The following is a 22,441-nucleotide window of genomic DNA, read 5'->3' on the forward strand; positions in this document are numbered from 1 at the left end:
AGGAGGAGGAGATAGATTTAACAAGAGGCAGGAAACAGATTGAGAAAGGGGAGGTAGAGGAGAGAGGAAGAGACGAGAGAGAGAGAGAGAAAGAGATAAAGTGTGCACGGGTGGAGAGGAAGCACGAGAACGGAGTGTAGATTCGGATTGTATAAGTCAACATCAAAAGATAATCTGCAATGGGACTGAGGTGGGCTTATATAGTCCCCTCAACTGTATCCCTTTAAATCCTTCAAGGTCCAAACAATCCCTAGCCCAAGTAATCCTAAGCTCCACTAACTTGGCTTAGTTTTGGCCTTCATTACATCTGCATAGGTATGCCAGCTTTTATGAAAACAATATATGTATTCTCACAACCTGCACTACATACCAGGCAGATGATCTAGTTGCAGGAGAAATATCAAGAACACAAAAACACACATACTTTAATCTGGCTTAGATTCAAGTATGTGTGTTTTTGTCTTCTTGATAGGTTGGGATTTTGATTGTTTCTATCTGGCTTATCACGTATACTGGTTGCAAGTTTGGTTATAAAGGATTTCCCAAAATGGTGTGGTATGGTAGCTAAGTAAGGAAACATCAGGCATGATAATAGAAGAAAGGATTGTGCAAGACTCTGGCCAGGAAGAGGACATGGAATCTTTCTCTTGGATTCCTGGACAATGCTCTAGCTTCTTTTTCTGTTAGAAGTAGCATGGTGATATTTTGCTGCATTCTTCATAGAATACTCGTAATAGGATTTTAACCATGTAAATGGAGATACTTTGTTTGTTTCAGCTGGATGTGCAATCATCACAACTACTTGTGACTGATCGTGACTTTGCAAACTCGGATTTTAGAAGGCAACTGTCTAAGACTGTGGATACCTTGCTAGCACTGCGAGTGATACCCATTTTTAATGAGAATGATGCAATCAGTACCCGAAAGGCCCCATATGAGGTCCTGTAATGCAGCCTTGGTCTACTTTGATAATCGTATGCATCAATGCAAGCCTTCCATACTCCAAAGTCTCTAAACTTTTGAAAGCATTTCTTGCAGGATTCAACTGGCATATTCTGGGACAACGATAGCTTGGCTGGTCTTTTGGCAGTGGAGCTTAAAGCTGACCTCCTTATTCTTTTGAGTGATGTTGAAGGGCTTTACAGTGGGCCACCAAGTGATGCAAATTCAAAGCTTATTCATACATATCTAAGGGATAAACATGTTGACACCATAACCTTTGGAGATAAGTCACGGGTTGGCCGAGGGGGAATGACGGCAAAAGTGTTTGCTGCATGGACTGCTGCAAGTGCTGGAGTTCCTGTTGTTATAACCAGGTAATATAAGGAAGAGGCTTAATTCTCTATGGTGTGACTGGTTGTATGAACCCCTGAAATAGTCTCATGAATAAATAATAGGCGAATCCATGAATGCCTCAACATAAGCGTAGCTTGCTTATTAACTAATTTGTTTTTAACTCGTTATCTTTCCAGAAATAATTTTACCTGTTTGTAGTTTTGGAAAATTTTGCGGGTTTTGTTTTGTTTTTTGAGTTTCCTTTTCTTGTGCTCTTTCTCTTTCTCTCGCTCACTCTGCTTTTCTTGTTTCTTTTCTTGGTTTTTCTGATAACCTCTCAATTTGTAAGATCAGAAGTTTTCTACTCTTACAAAGGTGTATAAACAAATACGTGCGTGTCATATCACACCATAGTTGTTTTAACAGGGAGTAGATTAATACCACAAATCGGAGAAGGAACAGGGTATATTGCATTACATGCCACATCACACATGCTAGCAACAAAGGAACATGGGGTGAGAGCCAACAAGCCTGTTTCTTTTCCTGTTTGTCGCTGGGGATGTGCTTATGAATCAAATCAAATTTGGGGGATCTCTGTTGACCCGAATGGCTTGGGAGAGCTCCTTCATATCCTAGGCGAACAAGCGGGAGTTTGATTGAGTAGCCATTGGTAAGCCAGGTTATACCAATTGTCTCATATCATAAGCCCACTTCCACCCTCTCAACATCCTACTGTCCTCTCCCCTCAGTGCAGCTTTAAGCAAATGAATTCTCTACCAATGATATGTATGCACAGTTGCATTTTCAAGTGCTAGATAGTGACTTAGCAAGAATTCTTCCCTTTTGTTTGTCCATAGATGAAACTTTGCAAGTTGCAGTAAGAAGTTTTCCTTTTGTTTGTCCATAGATGAAACTTTGCAAGTTGCAGTAAGAAGTTTTCCAGCTATTTGATAGGATAAGTTATATGGTGTTGACGCGTAAGGCCTAAAATTGGACATGTAGGAAGTTTTCCATTTACATTGGTTTTGAAAAGTTTAAAATAGTTATCTTTCTGTTTTCCCCTCATTTTTCCATTTTTGGATTTGATGTTGATGCTTGTTATTCCTTTTGATGAATAAATATTTGTTGCTCAGACTTGAAGCCTTGGAAGTGTTATGTCCAATAAGAATTTGTGGTTGTGTGCGCTATGGACCACTTGCCCAGTTGTTAATGTAACACGCTTGGAAGAATCTCTTTACAAGTAGATGGACATCCACACTTCAGAGGTATAGCTGATTGAGAATATTGCACTCTGGAAGTGGGTTTACTGCAGATGGTGTATTGAGGGTGATGAATGCTGAGCGTATAGGAACCTTGTTTCACAAGGATGCTCATTTGTGGGTTTCAAAGAAAGATGCAAGTGCTCGTCAAATGGCTGTTGCTGCAAGGGATGCTAGTCGTCGGCTACAAGTGACATTCTATTCAACCCTTATTGAGAAATTGTTTAAAGATGAGTTTTTATATAGTCTAAAAAATGCGCAAAACCATAGATGAATGTCAATCTTTAATGTTGATGTTAATCCTCATATGATAACAGGGACTTTCTTCTTTGGAGCGAAGAAGCATATTATTAAATATTGCTGATGCGTTAGAGGCCAAAGAAGAATTGATAAGGAATGAAAATAGCATGGATGTGCAAGCAGCACAAGAAGCAGGAATAGCAGAGTCTTTAATTGCAAGGCTCACCATAAAACCTGGAAAGGTAATGAAGTTATACCTTAGGCACCTTTTGCCCACAATTCTATGTGAAGACTTCAAGATACAATGGCCAAAGTTATAGAAACCAATTTATTGATAGAAGAGGTTTGCTTACAGATTTTAAACTGGATGGTTCAGGTGACAAGTTTGGCAAAGTCAATAAGAATTTTGGCAGACATGGAAGAACCAATTGGAAAAGTTCTCAAAAGAACCCAGGTCTGTTGTTAAAATTGTATTCTTATTTGGAATGAGTTTAGGTAATGTAAGTATGATTTCTCACAGTTTCCCTGCAATCCTTTTGTTAATTGCAGACTTGAGGTAAAGGCCAATTAGCTGCAAATACATGTGCTCTTTCAGCACAAAAGTATGTCGTTGACTTTATCTGAGAATGACGATAGTGCAAGCTGTGGCACAGCCCAACTGTCTTTCCATCCATTTATTATGCCAAATTAGTGAACCAGTGGGCTCATGCTTAGTCAGATTTTGGCCTAAAGAACTGTGATTTATCCTGAAAGAGATTACTTGGCGTATGAACTTTAACCGGAACCAATAGACCAATAATATCGTGCTTGGCCAGATTTTGCTCTTCAGAATTGGATTGATCCTTGCTTGGCCAATCAGACTTATAATTGATTCCATTTGATGAAATCAACCTGCTGTTTCAGCTTGGCATTCGCAAGTTACAAGGCTACAGGCAGTACACACTTATTTGTGAGCCTTCAGCTCTCGTACAAGCTCCACAGCCCTGAGATCCTCAGTTCTGGCCTTGCTCTAGCCTCAGTCCCTTGGCCATCAGTTCAGCCTGATATGAAGGTGTCCACACAGCACAACAGTCGGAGGTTTGGACCAGCAAACGGAGAGAGGTTCGGACACTGTTTCCTCAGCTTTCTCAGCTCTCTTTTACAGTTTACACAGCTTACTCCTATAAAAGGGCACCTTGGCTGCCCTGTTTTCTCATTCAGTGCTCCAGCCTTCAGCTCTCCTACAAGCTCCACAGCCCTGAGATCCTCAGTTCTGGCCCTGCTCTAGCCTCAGTCCCTTGGCCATCAGTTCAGCCTGATATGAAGGTGTCCACACAGCACAACAGTCGGAGGTTTGGACCAGCAAACGGAGAGAGGTTTGGACACTGCTTCCTCAGCTTTCTCAGCTCTCTTTTACAGTTTACATAGTGCACTCTCAACTCTATATTTCAGTCATCTCTCAGTTCTCTCATAGGGTCTATCACTTCTAGTTTTCACTCTCTCACTCACGCAGCAACCCTACATTTCGGTAGACAGCACAAGCCTCTCCCTGGCCTTGCTGAAGCGTCCTACATCATCAGTGTGGACAGCATCAAGGTCTCGGTACTGGTTGGCGTTGCCTCTCAGGTCTTTGGGTCTGCTATACATGTGCACAGTGAGCTCTTCAAAAGTGCGTTCCGTGCTCTCTTGAAGAGTGTTCTTTGTATTTCTCAGCTCTCCAAGTATAAAGCAAGTTCTCCCCTGATTGGGGGAGGGGGCCCTCAGTGGATACAAGGACCTAATCGGTTGTCGACTCTACTCTCTCTACCCTCATCTCCTTTCTCTCTCTATGGTAAACAACGCTCATTCCTCGCTAAAGGTTTAAAGAAGGTCTTGCTGTGAATTACACGATCAGATTACCGTTGCATGATACACGAAAGCATCTAAGCAGTGAGCGAATTATCAAGGCTTGTATTATCAAGGTGTACATTTGCAACTTCGTTGGCAAGTGAATGATGGTTTGATGCAAGTATTGCTTGCATTCGTAGTATTAGCATTATGGGAGGGACAAAACTACCTCCTGTCAAGCTATCACCTTGCATTGGAGTATTGGTAACATTGCCTTAGGATGTTGGAAGATTCATGTTGCCGAGTTTCCTTTTTGATAATTGATATTGAGTTTTTTAAGATTAGTCTTGCAAAAGGAGGGAGAATGGAAACGAAGAAGGTATATAAATGAGATTACAGCTCATCTAGGGATGGAAAGAAGCTAGAGTGACAATTTTTTGAGTAGAGGTAAGCAGCGGCCATCAAAATCATTCCTATATTAAAACCCTAGTACTTTTGGTGAGTGTTTGATTGCCTTACAACCCATGTTATCCGAAAGATGGGTTGCCTTGCAACTTATCTTTTCCCAAAAGCGGATACTAATTTGACTTTGGAAATATTTTCTTGCCCTACAAGTCATTAGTGAAAAGAATATGTTGGACCTCCCAAAAATAGCCCATGCGTAAGAAAAGTCGCATGTAGGAGAGATTTGCTCCTTGAGCGGTGTGTATGCCACCAACAAGCTTCCAAACCTTTTTCCCACAAGCTTTACCTTCACTTTTGTAGCTTTCCAGTGCACAAGTGTGGTTCTATATTGAAAATTTTAATTCTATGGCCGCTTTTGCTTACATAGAGAAATCAGAATCACCATGCACTCCCGAATCTTGTAAATCACAATCATACTCATTTGAGCTGCAACTACAATTCTAGATCATCCAATCTAGTATCACAAATATGTTCACCGCCTCAAGTTATGAATCATGAGAAGGCTCCAAGTCATGTATTTGCTCAAGAGCAGCATTTCATGTTTTTCGGCAACAATCAAGAGTGCACACAATCTCTTGGGCTCCAAATCTCTGTTTGCCTTTGTTGGAAGATTTGGAGAAGGCGTGAAATAGTAGAAAACTATTTGTGCAAAGCAATAAACAAAATCTGAAAACTTGACTTGAAAATGAAACCTTTTTCCTCTTGGTTTATTTCAAAGGGTGGCAGGTGTCCATCCTTGTAAAAACCCTTGGTATAATACATTGGGTAAGATGTGATGCATTGGCTAGATAATAGTATAATGGTCTAGGGGTCGGGCTCATGTCTTAGCATAGATTCAAAATATGCCGAGTTGCCTCAGAGCTGAAGGTCTAGGGTTCCCTACACAAAACTGCATACAGCAGGAGGCCACGGTGTCTCACACCATTGTGACACCTTGAGAGTGTTGTGATGTTGCTTAGCTCCATGGGCTGAGTTGGAATCTAGCCAAATAACAGGGCAAGCCTCGTATATAGCATCATCACTTGGATTATATCTAGTTCCCCTTAGACACTAGTCTTCATGGTCCTTAGCCTCGAGGGTCATTTATCGAGCTAATACCTACCATACCTAGATGAAATTGCCACTTAGGATAGGTACAAAATTGCTGGATTGTAATACTTCCTCGCACATTACCAAGTTTCACGTGATTGATTGCATGTAAAGGTTTCTTGTTGACAAGGGTAATTGCAAATTGCTATGGAGGAAGATGTTTAAATTGGAGGCAGTGCTAGAGCCGCTTATTCCTTCATTGGGGAATCCCCCCAAAAATAAAGGCAATTGGACAAAGTTCAATTTAAAGCCGAGGCTCCGTAAGGACAAGAACTTGTTATACCTTCATGCCATGTCTCTTGTGGGGGCTTAATGGGCCCTCAAGTTCTATTCATTTCAAATTAGCGGTTTATGCTGCATAAATTTCTTAAATGGAGATTGTTTCCAAAAGAAGCAGCTTCTACTTTGCTGTTCAAATGTGCACAGTATGCCTTCCATGCACAGGAGTTCTTTTGGATACAGATGGTAGGGAGAGTCAATAAATACTTTTTCTCTACACTTGGCCCCAGACATAGTAAAGAGAGTGTCAGGCAGCTTATTGACTCTAACGGCGTTTTGCAGTCCCATCTGGAAACCGTCATGCATTTAGCGACAGATTTTTATACCCAGCTGTGGGGCTGAGTCTAATGAGTGTGTAAATGTGTATTGAGAAGCTTGCTGTGAATTGGACTTACAGAGACTCGTAGCATACATTCATTTTTATTCCATGGAAAGGGACTAGTCTACTTCTAAAGCTGATTTCCAAACCTGTAGTTTGCATGCCTTATCATGACATTTGTTAGCAAAGGCACATGCTGTTTTTATTGGCGTTCCGAATGTTTTCTCCTCAAATTTGACTAATACAAGTCTACAGGATTTATGGTTGTTAATGTGATAATATTATTCATTTGTTTCTTATTGTCCTTTTTCAGATTGCAGGTCGTCTTATTTTGGACAAGACGACTTGCCCATTGGGGGTTCTTCTTATTGTGTTTGAGTCCCGACCTGATGCTCTAGTCCAGGTAAAATCGTAGTTCTTCAAATCTCTTTCACGAAATCAATCCATTTTATTGAGTGTTGCCTTGGAATTTTTTCTACCCTTTCAATGGATATGATTGCACCAACCGCCTTATAAAAAACCGTATAGGTTACAACCAGTAAATGTGAGAAAAAATTTGCAGTTCCTAGCTGATTCTGTACTATACACTAATTTAGGCAGGTATAGTTCTCTCCTTGCAACGTTCAAAAACTTTGGAGATGCTTGCCTGTTTCATATGAAAGCGCTCAATCTGACATGTGTCGGAGCTTGGAAGTGAACCACTGCTGAAGAAACCGAGGTCAGAAATACTAGCATTGCAGAAATGACCACCTGCTATGTGTATGCTCAAACGCAAAGTGCAAGTCATCTGCTGTATGTGTAGACAGTGCAAAAGTAGGCTGCAGTGCCTGTACACAATGTATGACAGAGTGTAAATCGAGTTGCTCTGTAGATATGCAGTAGCTGCTGTATCCTATGACTTATAATGTTTTCCAGATCGTGTTTATGAACTAATCATCCATTTCTGGCATCCGCCAATCAAATTCTAGCATTCGAAATGACTTAAGTCTTGAAAGCTCCAGGGTGGTTAAATTGTTCTCTAACCATTCTTGTGTAAGGACATTCCACTAACTATCCATTTGATTTACTCTTTGGCTGGGTCTGATAAAGTGCTGCCTCAATTATCTTTTAGATTGCAGCTTTGGCTATTCGAAGTGGCAACGGTCTTTTGTTAAAAGGTGGGAAAGAGGCAGCTCGGTCAAATGCAATATTACACAAGGTAAAGATGCGGTACAGCCACATTTTTGTGTTTGGAAAAGTTGAAAGCTGTCTGAGATTGATAGGATGATACTGCAGGTTATCACTGAAGCGATTCCTAATTCTGTTGGAAAAGATATTATTGGTCTTGTAACTTCACGGGATGAGATTCCTGACCTTCTGAAGGTAAAAATATGCTTGCTATGAAAGTTTATTCGGAAATTACATCATAGTCCGATTTTAATTTTCTGTAGTCTATGCAGTTGGACGATGTAATAGATTTGGTAATTCCTCGAGGGAGTAACAAACTTGTGTCTCAGATCAAAGAATCCACAAAGATACCTGTTCTTGGTCATGCAGGTTGGTTTTGTTTCAGAAAGGGCCTCAAAGCATGTCCAGACAAGCTTTACCTGAAATTATATTGTGAAATGATGAGATATGGAGCAGAACTCACGTTAATTGTCACACATTTGGCCTTTAGATAAAGACTGCACAGCCCCTTGATTCCACTATTTTCTTCTCTTTTGTAAGACCTTCTATGCTTTTTCATGTGTAAAATAATTTAGCTTCACCTTTGACATAAAAATGGGGTTGGTGTAGATGGTGTCTGCCATGTTTTTGTAGACAAGTTGGCAGATATGGAGAGAGCCCAGAGGATCGTCTTAGATGCGAAGGTTGATTACCCGGCTGCTTGTAATGCAATGGTGAGCGCGAAGTTGGCATCTTTGATCAACTTGTTGAGGCGACAATGCTGCATGACGAGTTTTCACTCTTAAAAAGAAAAAATATAGGGGTCTTATTGGTCATGTCTTCTATGTTATCTGGTCTTCAACGATGCATCGGAGCATTACTTTGCTTGCCCATCTATTCAGTTGCTTTCCTTTATTTTTTAAAGAAGCATTTGCTGTGTTTTTTCTTGTGAGTGATGCTGGGATTTTTCTACCTATCTATAGGAGACTTTACTCGTGCATGAAGCTTGGGTTCAGTCTGCAGCACTCCAAGAACTTATCTTTGCATTACAATCCAAAGGTTTGGTGGAAAATACCTTGGTACATGTTTTACAAAGTACATCTATAGTAGCCTGTTGATCCTTTCTAAAGTGACAAGGTTTTGGGTGCTGCAGGTGTTACTTTATGGGGTGGTGAAAGAGCTTCAGAGATTTTGAGGCTCCCCAAAGCTGTAAATTTGCACCATGAATATAGTGCATTGGCATGCACCATTGAGTTTGTGAAGGATGTGCATGGGGCCATAGATCATATTCACCAGTATGGGAGGTATTTTAGAAGCACACTTACCACTTCCTGGCATCACTGTTGCTTTGAATAACTGCTCCATATAATTCAATAACATTCTTAATAGCATGGTTGATGTTGCAGTGCTCATACGGATTGCATTGTCACAGAGGACCTTGATACCGCAGAGGTTTTTCTATGTGAATTAGACAGGTACCAGCTTGTCCTTTGTTTGAAATTAGGATGTCGGGTCAGGTTGGCTGGTATGTGATGGAAAGATTTTTGAGATTGAAAGAATGTACAATTTCAATACTAATGGAACATTCTGTGTTGAGTACATCTCATTAATAGATAGCTCAATTATGGCTTTCTGTACTGTTGAGTTGTGCTATGAATTCACAAGATCATTTTGTTTCGAAACTTGCTGTTGCCGTTGGATAAATCTTCAATAATACAAGATGTCGGATGGCCATATGTACAATATTGTCTTGGAATACTGTTCGGATGTCATAAAAATCTCAATTTTTAGCCTGAGAATTCAATCATGTTAGTTGATATGGATTCTCAAATTGAGTGTTACATTGTATTTGTGTGCTTGCTGTTCTGTCCTTGATGCGGTTCTAGTCCATATTATTTTGCAATGAGAAGCATATCTTAAGGACTCAGAGAATCTACAATGATGGCACAATAAAGGCAGAAAGTGATGGCACAACTAGCCAATGCTGAGCTGCTTCTTGAAGCCTGTCTCAAGGCCTAGCTTTTATGCTTTGTACATACATGGGTTCATGTAGCTTATACAAACCTTTCTTCGACAATGTTGTAGTGACAAATTACTAAAAGCATATCCTTGATACTTTCTGTATAGAAGAGAACTGGTAGATAGATATGTAGCAGGTAGCTAAACTCGTAGGAGTAGGTCAAGGTCATGTTAGCTTAAGAATCACAAACTTGAGATGAATCACTCAATTAAGCTCCATGGTTGTTACGGCAGGTTCCAGCTTTGTATCTTGTCAGATAGTAGGAGTGAATATTGGGGCTGGGATCCAATACTGGGTGCCAACATTTCGCAGAGCTCGTCTTGCTGGTTTCCAGAAATACTGCGAATGAGTCTGCCAAAGGCAGAGCAGTATCAGTAGTGGCTCTGCAACTACCCTAGCCTACTGTCCACAATAACGGATTCTATGAAGGATGGAAAAGTAATGCTCTCAGTACTGACACTTTTCAGATGTCATGAACCCTACATTGCGCCCCCCCCCCCCCCGGTGAAACCACCAACAACACCCAACCACCCTGCTGCCCACCCGCGCATGTTGCCTAACTGGTGAAATAACTTGAGCTAGATAAGAAGGACAAAACATATAATTTGATTAAATAAGCTACAAAGGCATCTTCATGGGCAAAGTTGCAACGAAGGGGAAGGGGCAGATTTGGTGAAAGGGGATAGAATTGGCAGAGGGAAGAGAGAGGAAGAGGGCGGGAGAGAGAGAGAGAGAGAGAGAGAAGGATGAGGGTAAGAGAGAGATAGAGAGAGGTTGGGAGAGAGGGTGAAGGCAGCACGTAGGAGGAAGGAGGTGGGAGATAGGATTAGATGTCCATCAAAAATTGTACAATGAATGGTGGATGGGGACTTACATAGTCCCTCCACTTTTCCCACTAACTCTAGTTAAAGGGCTACTAAATACACCTCTTCCTCCTTCATTACAGCCATCCCCTCCCATAGAATTTTGCCCTTAAAATTTACATACTGGCTGTTGCAAAAAGGTGCAGCAAACAGTAGCTAATGATCAGCACGGTAGGAGATAGGGGTAGTCCTGGACAATGCTCTCTGGCTGCTAAGAGTTCTTATCCTCAAGGAGTCCCTTCCACTTGATGAGATACTCGATGTAGACCCTGTTTCGGAGTACGTGATCTCTGAAACCCATGATGCACTCCGGAACATAGAGGATGTGGCCATCCTCATCCATAGGTGGCAACTCAGGAAGAACATGGACATGCTGTACCACATGTGGTTTCAGCAAAGACACATGGAAAACATCATGGATCTTGGAGTTGATGAGATACTCGATGTAGACCCTATTTCGGAGTACGTGATCTCCGAAACCGGTGATGCACTCCGGAACATAGAGGATGTAGCCCTCCTCATCCATAGGTGGCAACTCAGGAAGAACATGGACATGCTGTACCACATGTGGTTTCAGCAAAGACACATGGAAAACATCATGGATCTTGGAGGTATTGGATAGCTCCAACTGATATGCTACCTCTACAACCTTACCACATATGATTGCTGCAACATGTGAAGGAGATGGCACTCCACATTGCAAATAAGATATCCAACTATGCAAAGCATAGCGGATGATCTTGTAAGGACCGTAATACCTATGAGCAAGCTTTGTGTTGGTATTACCTTCCAGTGAGGCATAACGGTTCTTATGGAGACACAAATGCACATAATCTTCCTCTTTGAAAGACAAGTATCTCTTGCATTCGTCCGCATATTTCTTTTGCTTGGCTTGGGCATCCTGGATATTCTTTTTAGCCAACTGCAGAAGGGCATCCATCCTCTCCAAGTCATTCCGTGCTTGCTGATTTTTCACAGCCATGTCAGCCATCAAAGAATGCATCCCGACCTTGCATCCGTACATTCAAACGGGCTCATGCCAATCGACAGATGCTTGGTACTGTTGTAGCAAAATTCAGCAAGTGCCAACCATTTATCCAAGACTTTTGGGTATCATGACAAAAGTGCCTCAAATATTCCTCCACCCATTTGTTCACCCTTTCCGAGTGTCCATCAATCTTAGGATGGTATGCAATGGTAGATGTGAGGAAAGTACCCACTGCTGTAAATAACTCCTGCCAAAAGTGACCCATAAATTTGCATCTCTGCTACTAACAATTTCGTGAGAAAAACATGATGCTAAAGACATGCTCAACGAATTGCCAAGCAACCTGTGATGCTGAATATTGGGTCTTAGTGGGTATGAAATGGGCCTGTTTGGTCATTCTATCCACCACAAAAATCCATTGTTATGTGCGTCCATTTGTCCTCTGGAGTGGGTAAGGGCTGCAAGAGACTTGCGGGTAATTTGTTGTCCTTTATTTTGTTGGCAAGGCGAGCATTTAGTCACGTATTTAAGTATCATCTCGCCACATGCCTTTCCAAGTAAGCTTTGCTTGATTCTTTCATATGTTTTAGTGACACCCGAATGTCCAGCCATGGGAGAGGAGTGCATTTCTTGCAAGACCAACTGTCTATATTTTGAGTCTGGCACTAAATAAATCATGTCTTGGCACCACAACCACCCATTATGCAATTTGAATTCCGGATGACCTTGACTAGAAGGCTTTTGCAAATCTAAAAATATGGGAGTTGCCTTAGAATTCTGCATATACTCTTCCTGAATGCTATGAATCCACTTGTGATATATGGTAGAGATAGCAGACAAATTGCAAGCCCACATCCTGGACAAGACATCTGCAACCACATTTTCCTTCCCTTTCTCTACTCAATGTCAAAATCATAGGATTGGAATGCAGCCAACCATCTCGGTTGGGTGAGGAAGAATCTGAGTGTCCTGTGATCTGTTTTCACCTTAAATTTACTCCTGTATAGATAATGGTGCCATTTCTTAAATGCATGCAAGATAGCCAATATCTCTTGATCATAAACATGGTAATTGATTCTTTGGCATCAAACTTCTTGCTTTCAAAGGCTATTACCCCGTGCTCCTGCCTCAGAACAGCCCCCAATCCTTTGCCACTGGGATCTACCTCCACAATGAAAGGACGTGAAAAATCAGGGCATACTAAGACACTAGACATGTGCATGAGTGAGAGCAAATGTCAGGTCTTCAAAACTGCGTTGTGCTTCCTTTGACCACAGAAAAGCATCCTTCTTCAAGAGGTTAGTAAGAGGAGCTGCCCTCTTGGCAAACTTGCGAATAAAGCACCTGTAGAAGGAAGAAAGACCTAAAAATCCTCTCAATTGGGTGGGGTTTTGTTGTTGTGGCCAATCTTTGATGCATTTCACCTTTGTGCGATCCACCCGAATGCCATGTCTACTCACTTTATCACTCAAGCATTGGAAAGTATGGCTTGGTATGCAAAAAGACATTCATAGGTTTGTGATAGAATGCCAAGGTAAAGTATGATAGACAGAAAACACTCGGACTTTGATACCTCTTCTTGTGTCTTAGGCACCATGAGAAAGCATAGCTATGGATTTCACATGTTTGTGACAGAATGCCGTACTTGTCAGAAGGTAAAGTCGGACTTTTGATATCTCTTCTCGTGTGTTAGGCACCATGGTAAAGTATGATATACAGAAAACACTCAGACTTTTGATGCCTCTTCTCGTGTCTTAGGCACCATGGGAAAGCATAGCTATGGATTTCATCTTTGATCTTCCTAGTTTAAAGTAGGGGAATGATAGTATATGGATTATTATTGACGGATCTTGCAAACATGCACACTTCATATCTTTAAGAAAAGCTATTAAAGTATCCCCCCAAGGGCAGCTCTGAGACACAAAAGGGGCAAAGGTTAGGAAGGGGTAGGAATAGGGTAAGTGAGGACGTTGGCCTAAGATTGGAATAGATAAACCAAGGGCATGAGAACTACTTCCTCGTACATAAGTCTACGCCATAGGCAGTTTTGAGTCGAGCCCCCGGTAATGGAGTCCAACAAAGTAAGAGTTAGGGTGTGGGGTTTTTATGGTAGTAGGCAATGACAAAGATGAGGGTGATGGTGTGAAACACCGCTAAGTCAATGACCACTCGGAGTATCTTTAGCAGAACCACGTGGTGGTGGATCACGTGGAAGGAGTATTTTTGGCACAAATCTTGCAGTATCATGGAATGCTCATAGTAAGTGTCCAATATCTCAAGAAGACCAGCTTATTATGGAGAGCTTTGTTTGATAATATGGAGACAAAGCTAGAATTTTCATCTTCTTTTCACCCTTAGACTAATGGCTCGACTGAATTTGCTAATTCCAGAGTATTAGATCTTCTGAAATGCTTGTCAAATTAGAATGGGAGAAGTATCTTCCATTAGTGGAGTTTGCCTACAATACCACCACTCATAGATGTACAAGATAAGTACCTTTTGAAGCGGTTTATGGAATTGCCACCTATTCTAAGAACTAAAGATGAGATATTTGCAGCTGACTAACTTGGATACAGCTTTTGTGTGAGTACGGACAACAATTGAGAGATCCAGAGAAAAATATACAAGGGCTGCGGATAAGCATAGAAGAGAATTGAATCTCCAAATAGGAGATTGGGTGCTACTCAAGTTTGAGAAAGCAACATCAGAAAGATGAAGGTCCAATGCCTTTCACTAGGTCTTATGGACCTTTTCGGATCATCGAGCCAATCAATATATTTAAAGTTGCCTGAGCATTGGAAGATTCACAATGCTTTTCATGTACACTTAAAGAAGTACCAAGGACTTGAGTCTATAGAACCAATTTTGGAAGAGCCACCGGATGATGTTGGAGTTTCTCCAACCCGAGCAAACTGTGTAGGGGCCCGAGGCAAGGTCAATGTAGGTACCTTGTAGAGTGCAAGAATTACCTGGCATTCAATGCCAAATATGTGGATGAAGATATTTTCTCATAGTATCCACATATTTTGCAATTAATAGAGAGGCTTTCTAGTTGGAGACAATTGATTAAAGACAAGGGGATGTCGCAGTACTGTATTTATCCCAAGAAATAAAGAGAAATAAAATTTGACTCTAGTCTAAGAAAGTTGACTTTGGTCAACTAGAGAGAGTTTCTATTTTTCCCTTTGCTTTTATTTACGTGCATGGTGGGAACGCCCATAGAGGACTAGGATTAGTCGAGAGCATTAATAATGCATGTATTGGCTAACTATTTTAATGGATAAGTATGTTGGTATTGTTTCATTTGTGAGAGGCGTTTAGAGATGGTGAAAAGCTACTAAAAGTGGGCGACCAGCTTCAAAGAAGAACTGAGAGGGGAAAAGCAGCTCCTTTGGATTGGGCGCCCAACTTTTAGAAAAAGCGATGGCTTTTTGGAAAAGTCATCTTTTTGGCTAAAGTCATCACTAACTTTATTTCTCAAGCTCTCAAACTGATTCGAGCTCTATATATCTCATGTTCCCTTGCGAGCGTGCTTTGTATCAAGTTTTCCTTGATAATAATATAAATCTTTAAGGGAGGTGTCCAGCCCTCATTTCTGGGCCCTAGCATGGGCAAGCTCCCTCTTCCCCTTGGTCATCCCCCTGTTCCATCCTCAACTGTTAGCTCAATAGGTCTATGAGTTGTTGAGGCATGTTGTATTGTTGAGTTGCTGATAGGTCTATGAGTTTTCTGGGGGTTGAGTCTCATTAGATGCCCATTGGGGGATGAAATTTTTTTCTCAGAGTATCCATAGATTTTGCAATTAAATAAAGAGGCTTTTTAGTAGGGGGCAATTCATTAGAAGTCTACTGGATATACAATTGTATTTGTCCCAAGAAATGAAGAGAAACATTTTTATTTTGACTCTGGTCAAAAAGAGTTTTTTTTTTTTTTTTTTGGAGGGCAAAGAAAGGAACCTTCTATCAATGCTTGAAAAACTTCATTTGAAACAGCAGCCCGGAACTTGCTGAGTATGGAAAAAACCAATAAAGGCTGAAAGAAGAAAACCAGCCTACACTGCCTAGTGAATCTCTGGTACCATCAACCTGAAACATGCATTTCCACCAATAGATGATCCATCATCTACCCTTGATTGTATACCTGTGGGAGTACTTGGTGGTAACCACGGGCCTATGGGCAAGCCTTCGTGGGTGGCCAGCCATAAAAAGTAGTAGATCTTCCTCGGCCGCAAATTGGACCATAGGCGCGTCCAAAACTTAGAACGGACCTCTTGGGGCACCCTCTGGGCCATCCAATGCCTCTCCCTCGAAAGGGGTCCATGTTGAAAAGTCCATATGAAGCCTCTTGCCAATCGGAGTGGTATAGGAAAAGACAGACACAATCCTGAAAGGCCAAAATCACTCTCCCGGATCCCACTGGCAAGGGCCTACCTTCCCGAAGCCAAAGACGCCATCTAGGGGCATCTTGCTCTAGGATGTTGGGAGGATCAATGTGCCACTCCTTCCCCAATCGGCCCACAACTTTGATCAGTTGCCAAGGAATCCCATCCAAACTCCCGTCCATCTCTAGGTCTCTCTCAGTGAGTGCCTGAAGCAAGCCTCTAGGACTTACACGGAAGAAACCATGCTGCTTGTTGCCTCGTTGAATCATCGTCCTCAAAGGGATCCCAATCCAAGAAAATAGACCCAACCAATTGCTGTCCATCCATATGCAGAGTCCAAGACTTAGGGATGACCAGTTGCCCTGCCCCTGGCATTTGGGCTATGGCTTCAAGCGTCGCCTCTGCCTCCATGGGTAATTTGCTCCATCTGTCAAAGGAGCAGGCCAGGCCACTATCCCACTGTGCCCATCCAATGTGAGTCTGCTGTCCTAGCATACACCCATCGTGATCCTTGATCTCCGGGTGCCAAATGAGAGGCCGACGCTCGAACTCCTCTTTGCAACTGGGCTTAGCACGGATGAGACCCTCTACTAATCTCTGCCATACCCTATGGAGGCTCCTCATAATGGGAGAACCCTTCCTCGTAAGGGGGCTTATGAGAAGATCCATTTGTGTGAATGCTGCCATTGCCCCCCGGGTGTTCCTGAGAAGCCCTTGCTGTAAGAGGAGCTTCTAGGGTTCTGTACTAGGGGTGAGGCCACGCACCGCCAACTTGGCCAAGAGGGCTCTGCTCTGCATCTCCAGATCAATGATACCTAAGCCTCCCAATGCCTACGGCATAATCATCGTTTACCAAGCGACCTGGGCTTTGGTGCTCGTGCCGTTCGAACCTACCCAGAGGAAATTCCGAACCAAGCGTTGAAGTTGTCCAATACATCCTCTTAGAGAGCACCAGTAGGAGCATAGTTGCCAGTCGAAACGGAAACACAAGAAACGGAAACGGGAAAAATGGGAGAAACAGAGTTTTCGGCCCCCGTCAAAACGGAAATGGGAGAACTGGCAATATGGTACAATTTATGTATAAAATCTATTTTTCATATGAAACGAAAACAGAAGAAATGAAAACGGAAAAAATGGGAGAAACAGAGTTTTCGGCCTCGTCAAAACGAAAATGGGAGAACCGGCAATATGGTACAATTTATGTATAAAAGTTTATTTTTCATACATAATACAATTATCAATACAGTGCAAATTATACATAGTACAATTATCTATACTAGAAGCATCATGCATGCTTCTATGATTGTAATTTCCTATGATGATTGATCTATGTAGTATCATCTATTATCCATGAATGATGCTTCAATAATGAACATGTGTCATGAAGTTCTAACTTCTAACAAGTTTGAAGTTACAACAATCTGAATTTTGAGATGGAGTATAGAGAGGCGAGAGAGAGGATGGAGAGGTAGAAGGAAGATGGGGAGGTGAAAGAGGATGGAGAGGTAGAAGGAGTCGGAGGAGGATGAGAGGTAGGAGGAGGATGGAGAGGTAAGAGAGGAGGTATTGGAGGGATGGAGAGCTGAGAGCAGGCTAAAGATGGAGAGCAATTGCCAGCCTAAAGGATGGAGAGCAGTTGCTAGCTTGTAGGATGGAGAGGATGGAGAGCTGAGAGTAGGCTAAGGATGGAGAGCAATTGCCAACCTAAAGGATGGAGAGCGGTTGCTAGCCTGCAGGATTGAGAGGATGGAGAGCAGGCTGTAGCCTGTAGGTTAGAGAGCAACCTGCAGGATGGAGGGATGGAAAGGAGAGTAGGCCGCAGGTGCTAGGGCCTAGGTTTCAAAGATGGAGAGGCTAGAGAGTAGCAACACAGGAGGCGGCGAAAACGACGATAGGAGGCGGCGAATCGGCAAAAAATTGTTTAATCAAAAGAGAGCAAAAAATAATTTAATCAAAAGAGGGCTTCTACGTTTTTGTTTTTAGGCTAGAAATGGCCGTTTCTGGTAGGAGGCAATGTACCAGGCTGTGGCAAGGACTTGGTTTGCTACTAAGGCACGGGCCGCTAGGGAGAGTTTGGCCAAGCTCCAGTAGAGAAGCTTGCGTCGAACACTGAAGAACTAGGGCGATCTCCTGCTCTGTTGTAATATCAGTACCCACTTGGCACCCGAGGTATCTCGCTGTCTAGCCCCGTGGGACTTAGCGAAAGCCAAAGGCACTCCCCTACTCGAATCTCTCTTATCTCCTTATAGCATGTGAAGAAACTGATGGATTTTGACGAGTTGATCTGTGTACTGGAGGTTGCACAATAAGCCAGGGCTTCCCGTACTCTCTCCAAGCTCACTCTGATGCAATCTACATACAAGGCTGTGTCATTTGCAAACTCGGAATCCAAGAGCTCCTCCTCTTGTTTGATTGGGAGTCTCAACCCTGTGAGCCCCGCCAGCTGCGATCTCAAGTAGTAGCCCAATGCCTCCGCCACAAAAAGGAAGAGAAAGGGAGCTATGGGACAGCCTTGGCAGACCGAGCGCGAGAGAGAGAAGGCCTTGCTCGTGTGTCCATCTATAAGCATTTGACTAGAGCTGCCCGCATAGAGCGCATAGATTCTTCTAATCCATCTATTTGAGAAACCCAATCTCAGCATAGTGCCCTGTAGGAAAGATGACTCCACCCTGTCGTAAGCCTTCTCAAAATCCAAGAGAAGTGTAAACTACTGAGTGCTTTCTGACAACTTGGAGATAGGGAGTTACAAACTTCATAATTTTATAAGGTGCTCATGGATGCTTTTTGGAAGAGATTGCATGACAATGTGAGATCTGGCAAAGCTTGACAATTTGCTAAATATGTATAGCAATAAAGAGATATACACAATTTGAAATTTGCAAAACTTGCTGATAGTACACAAGTTGAGGGGCTTAGACGGGGCCTCCCCTATATCTAGGCTCAATTTATTTCTTGAAAAAGAGAGACAAGATCAAGGTGCAATGCACCTCCCAAACTTTGAACTCAGTTGATGAGGAACACTGTAGAAAGAGATTAACAGTAGAGAGAGTGACTCCATGGCTGAGACTAGAACGGCTTCAGCTCTCCTAGACATCCCAATCCTCAAGGAAGAAGCCTGCAACAATCAGCACTTCCATCCAACATTAGTTGCAAGACCAGTTATCTAGAAAGAGAGCAATACCAACATGAAAAAGTGTTGCAAATGAGACAAACTTGTAATTACAGACTCCCCTCATGACTTGACTCCTTTGGAGATGGTGTCTTTGATGCTTTTGGAGCTCCCTTGGATGGGAAGAGTGAGAAGAAGAGCCTGGAGTGAGAACAGCTCAGAAAAGAGGCCTGTAGGCTAGAGAGAGAAAATTTGAAAGGAGTGATGCTTTTAGAAAGAGAGTGTCATGGCTGCTCCCAGGCTAGCAGATGGGAAAGAGATGCTGTTGCTGTCTCAAAAGTGCAGAGAAGAGGCTGATTTCTGCAGAGGGAAAGAGCCTAAACTGTAGAAAGAGAATTTCTGCACAGTAGAGAGGGAAAGACTGGCAGAGGAGAGAGAAAGCCTGCAGAAAGAGAGGAGGGCTTCCCCCCCTCCCACCCCCTCATCAGACCTGCCTTGGCTCCCCTACTAGTAGGCAAGGGCACGACTGCATCCCCCTCTGCTTCCTCATCTCAGCGGCTTGTCTCTCTCCCTTCGGGGGATCTAGAGGGCAAGGGATCATCCTCAGATCCTAAACTTTAGCCTGGGCGCCCTCTCCTGAGAGACTTTTGGAGATTAGGGCCTCAGAATTACCTGGAGATACTGGACTCTTACCCCCTACCACTGGAGGTGACGCTCATGATCTTACATCCCCGAAAAGGGAGTTCAATAAGCAACTGGACTCCCAGACACATCCAATTTCACAATTCGAGTTCGCCTCCACATGGTTGGAGAAGTGGACCCCAGGGGTATTTGATGCTATGATGGGGCATCAGATCTCACGCGTGATGGACAAACGGATGGATCCACTGGGACTAGATCTTTGTCACGCCCATGGTGTTGAAGTAAACTTTCCGTTGGAATAACCAATTTATGGTTTGACAGTAGGGGTTATCAGATTGCCGTCGGAGGCAAGGATTGATCCGGCACACTACTAGCCACTCCAGAAGTGTGCTGAGATGTTCAGAGTGGACGTCTCCTTCATGTTACAGTGGGCACGGAAGATTGGCATAGAGCCGGTATCCACCTTGGTACGTCGTCGGACGGACATGGACTACTCGCCCTCCAAAGTCACAAGAGGCAATTTTCTAGAACATGCATCCACCCACAGGCAAGCTTTGTTTCTTACTTCCTCGTCCTCATGAGTTAAACCATAGTGAGTTGGAACGTGCACGGGCTCCACGACCGTGCACGTAATCAGCCGCAATACATGATTCTTCGGCACAAGTTGCAGTACATGATTCTTCGGCACAAGTTGCAGAGGGCAGTGGTATGGTGAGCAATGGACTTCCTTTTGATACACGAGCACATGTTCTCAGCAGCAGATATCCGACGGTGTCATCACCTTCTTCCCTAGAGAGGCTTTGAGGTGTGGTCTGTTGTCGTAGGACGGAGAGGAGGGGTCTACATCTCGGTCTTCCAGGCGTTGGCCTCGAAGGTATACAATCAAGGTGAGCTTATCCTGGGGTGAGCAAGTTGGATGGGAGTCAAGATGGGAGAGTCCAATGTGCAAACATCACTGTTTGGCTTTTTGGAGGAGGTTAACAAAGTGTTAGCCAGATGTTGACTCCTAGTTGTTGGAGGAGACTTTAACAACCTGGAGTTTGGGGAGGACAAGCAAGGGGGTGTCTCCTTTTTCGAGATGCTAGCAACAGAGCGCAGCACGTGAGAGTAGTTTTTCTTCACGATCAATGGCAGAGACCCATGGAGAGAGCCAAAGTTCAGCATGATCCCTGGCAGCCTTCTCTTCTCATTCGGCCAAAGGTGACATGATGGCATGCTCGAGAGGCTAGATTGCTTCTACGTCGGGGACCGGGCACTCCATAGAGGTGGCTCTACAAGGATTCTAGCAGGCACCACGATGCCAGACTACTCTCCAAGAGTATTACACCTAGAGCAGCCTTGCCATGGTCTTACCAAAAAGAGGTCCATATTCCAGAGGACTTGTTGAAGATTCGGTTGGTTATTGTAGAGATTTGGCTGTAGCCAGAGTTAGTACCCTGCGATGATTGGGCTTCGTGGGAGACAGATGGATTCAGAGGAGCAGTGAGGAGTTGCAGTCTCCCGCCCTTAGACGGAGGAGGGCTCTTTAGAAGCGTGAGCATGCATTGTGACGAGACCTCGCATCCATAGAGAGGCTCAGGGAACAAGACCCAAGATCCCAGTGGCTCAGTGATAGATTTGAGAGTGCGCGCCTTGAGCTCCAAGACAAGGAGGTTCGGTGGGCTGAGTTTTCCTACCACTCCACCCGGTCACGTTGGGTTCAATAGAGGGATAGGATGACAAAGCATCTTTTTCAGACCACTGAGCCTCAATCAACAGGCACACAACTACATCAATTACGGGATCTGCAGGGTATCTTGCATACTTATCCATTGGAGATTTTAGAGTTGACCACGGATTTCTACAGCCAGCTCTTTCAAGTGGAGAGGTTGACTCCAGCTTGCCTTGTGGCCCTTGAGTTAGTTTGGGACCATGTTCCAACAGTAGTCTTGAGGGAGTTGTGCAGGAGACTGGAGGAGCCTTTCACCGGATGAGGAGCTTTGGGAAGTCCTCAAGGCCCTTCTAATAACCCAGAAGTGTCCTGGTGAAGATGGTTTAACTCCGGCCTTCTTTCGTAACTTTTGGGAGATCATTGCCAGCCCTTTTAGCTTAACTTACCAGGAGATGTTTGACAAGGGTTCTCTTCCTCAGTCCCTGAGTAGGGGGTGTATTTGTTTGATCCCGAAAGGAGGAGATAGGTCAGACATCCGGTAGTGGAGACAGACATCCGGCAGTGGAGACTGATCACCCTGTTGGACACCGCATACAAGATTCTTGCTAAGGTCTTGAGTTTGTGGTTTGGCCTCACCTCACTGACATCATCCATGATACACAGACTGGCTTTGTATAGGAGCGTAGCATCCTGGACAACATTTTCACGTAATGGATTGGGCCAGGGAGGAGTCATAGCCTTTGGCCATCCTTCTTGTCACTCTGCTTCAACAACATGTATCCACTTGCTTGGTAGTTTTTCTTTTAGATTTAGATTTGATATGTTTTGCAAAAGAATAAAAATGTTTCTCCTACTGTTCAGTTAGGTACATGGGGGCAAGGTCTAGCATTTGAAGGTGGACCCCCTTTG

The 22,441-nt window shown here is 43.3% G+C and overlaps 1 protein-coding gene across 2 annotated transcripts in view; it reads left to right on the forward strand.

Moving 5' to 3' along the window:
• The window catches only part of LOC147899864 (delta-1-pyrroline-5-carboxylate synthase 1-like), a 59,922-nt gene that overhangs the window by 32,107 nt on the left and 5,374 nt on the right, over positions 1 to 22,441 (forward strand). For both annotated transcript variants that reach the window (XM_087377487.1, XM_087377488.1), the window contains exons 6-18: positions 778 to 939; positions 1,039 to 1,316; positions 2,574 to 2,724; positions 2,852 to 3,016; positions 3,151 to 3,228; positions 7,046 to 7,135; positions 7,844 to 7,930; positions 8,008 to 8,094; positions 8,172 to 8,268; positions 8,509 to 8,612; positions 8,862 to 8,937; positions 9,032 to 9,182; positions 9,285 to 9,353. In XM_087377487.1, coding sequence (XP_087233613.1) covers positions 778 to 939; positions 1,039 to 1,316; positions 2,574 to 2,724; positions 2,852 to 3,016; positions 3,151 to 3,228; positions 7,046 to 7,135; positions 7,844 to 7,930; positions 8,008 to 8,094; positions 8,172 to 8,268; positions 8,509 to 8,612; positions 8,862 to 8,937; positions 9,032 to 9,182; positions 9,285 to 9,353 — 1,595 coding nt within the window. The remainder of the gene's footprint in view (positions 1 to 777; positions 940 to 1,038; positions 1,317 to 2,573; positions 2,725 to 2,851; positions 3,017 to 3,150; positions 3,229 to 7,045; positions 7,136 to 7,843; positions 7,931 to 8,007; positions 8,095 to 8,171; positions 8,269 to 8,508; positions 8,613 to 8,861; positions 8,938 to 9,031; positions 9,183 to 9,284; positions 9,354 to 22,441) is intronic.

Source organism: Dipteris shenzhenensis, chromosome 7, assembly GCF_047967505.1.
Source record: "Dipteris shenzhenensis isolate YYH24624 ecotype China chromosome 7, Dip_SZ_1.0, whole genome shotgun sequence".
Lineage (NCBI taxonomy): Eukaryota > Viridiplantae > Streptophyta > Polypodiopsida > Gleicheniales > Dipteridaceae > Dipteris > Dipteris shenzhenensis.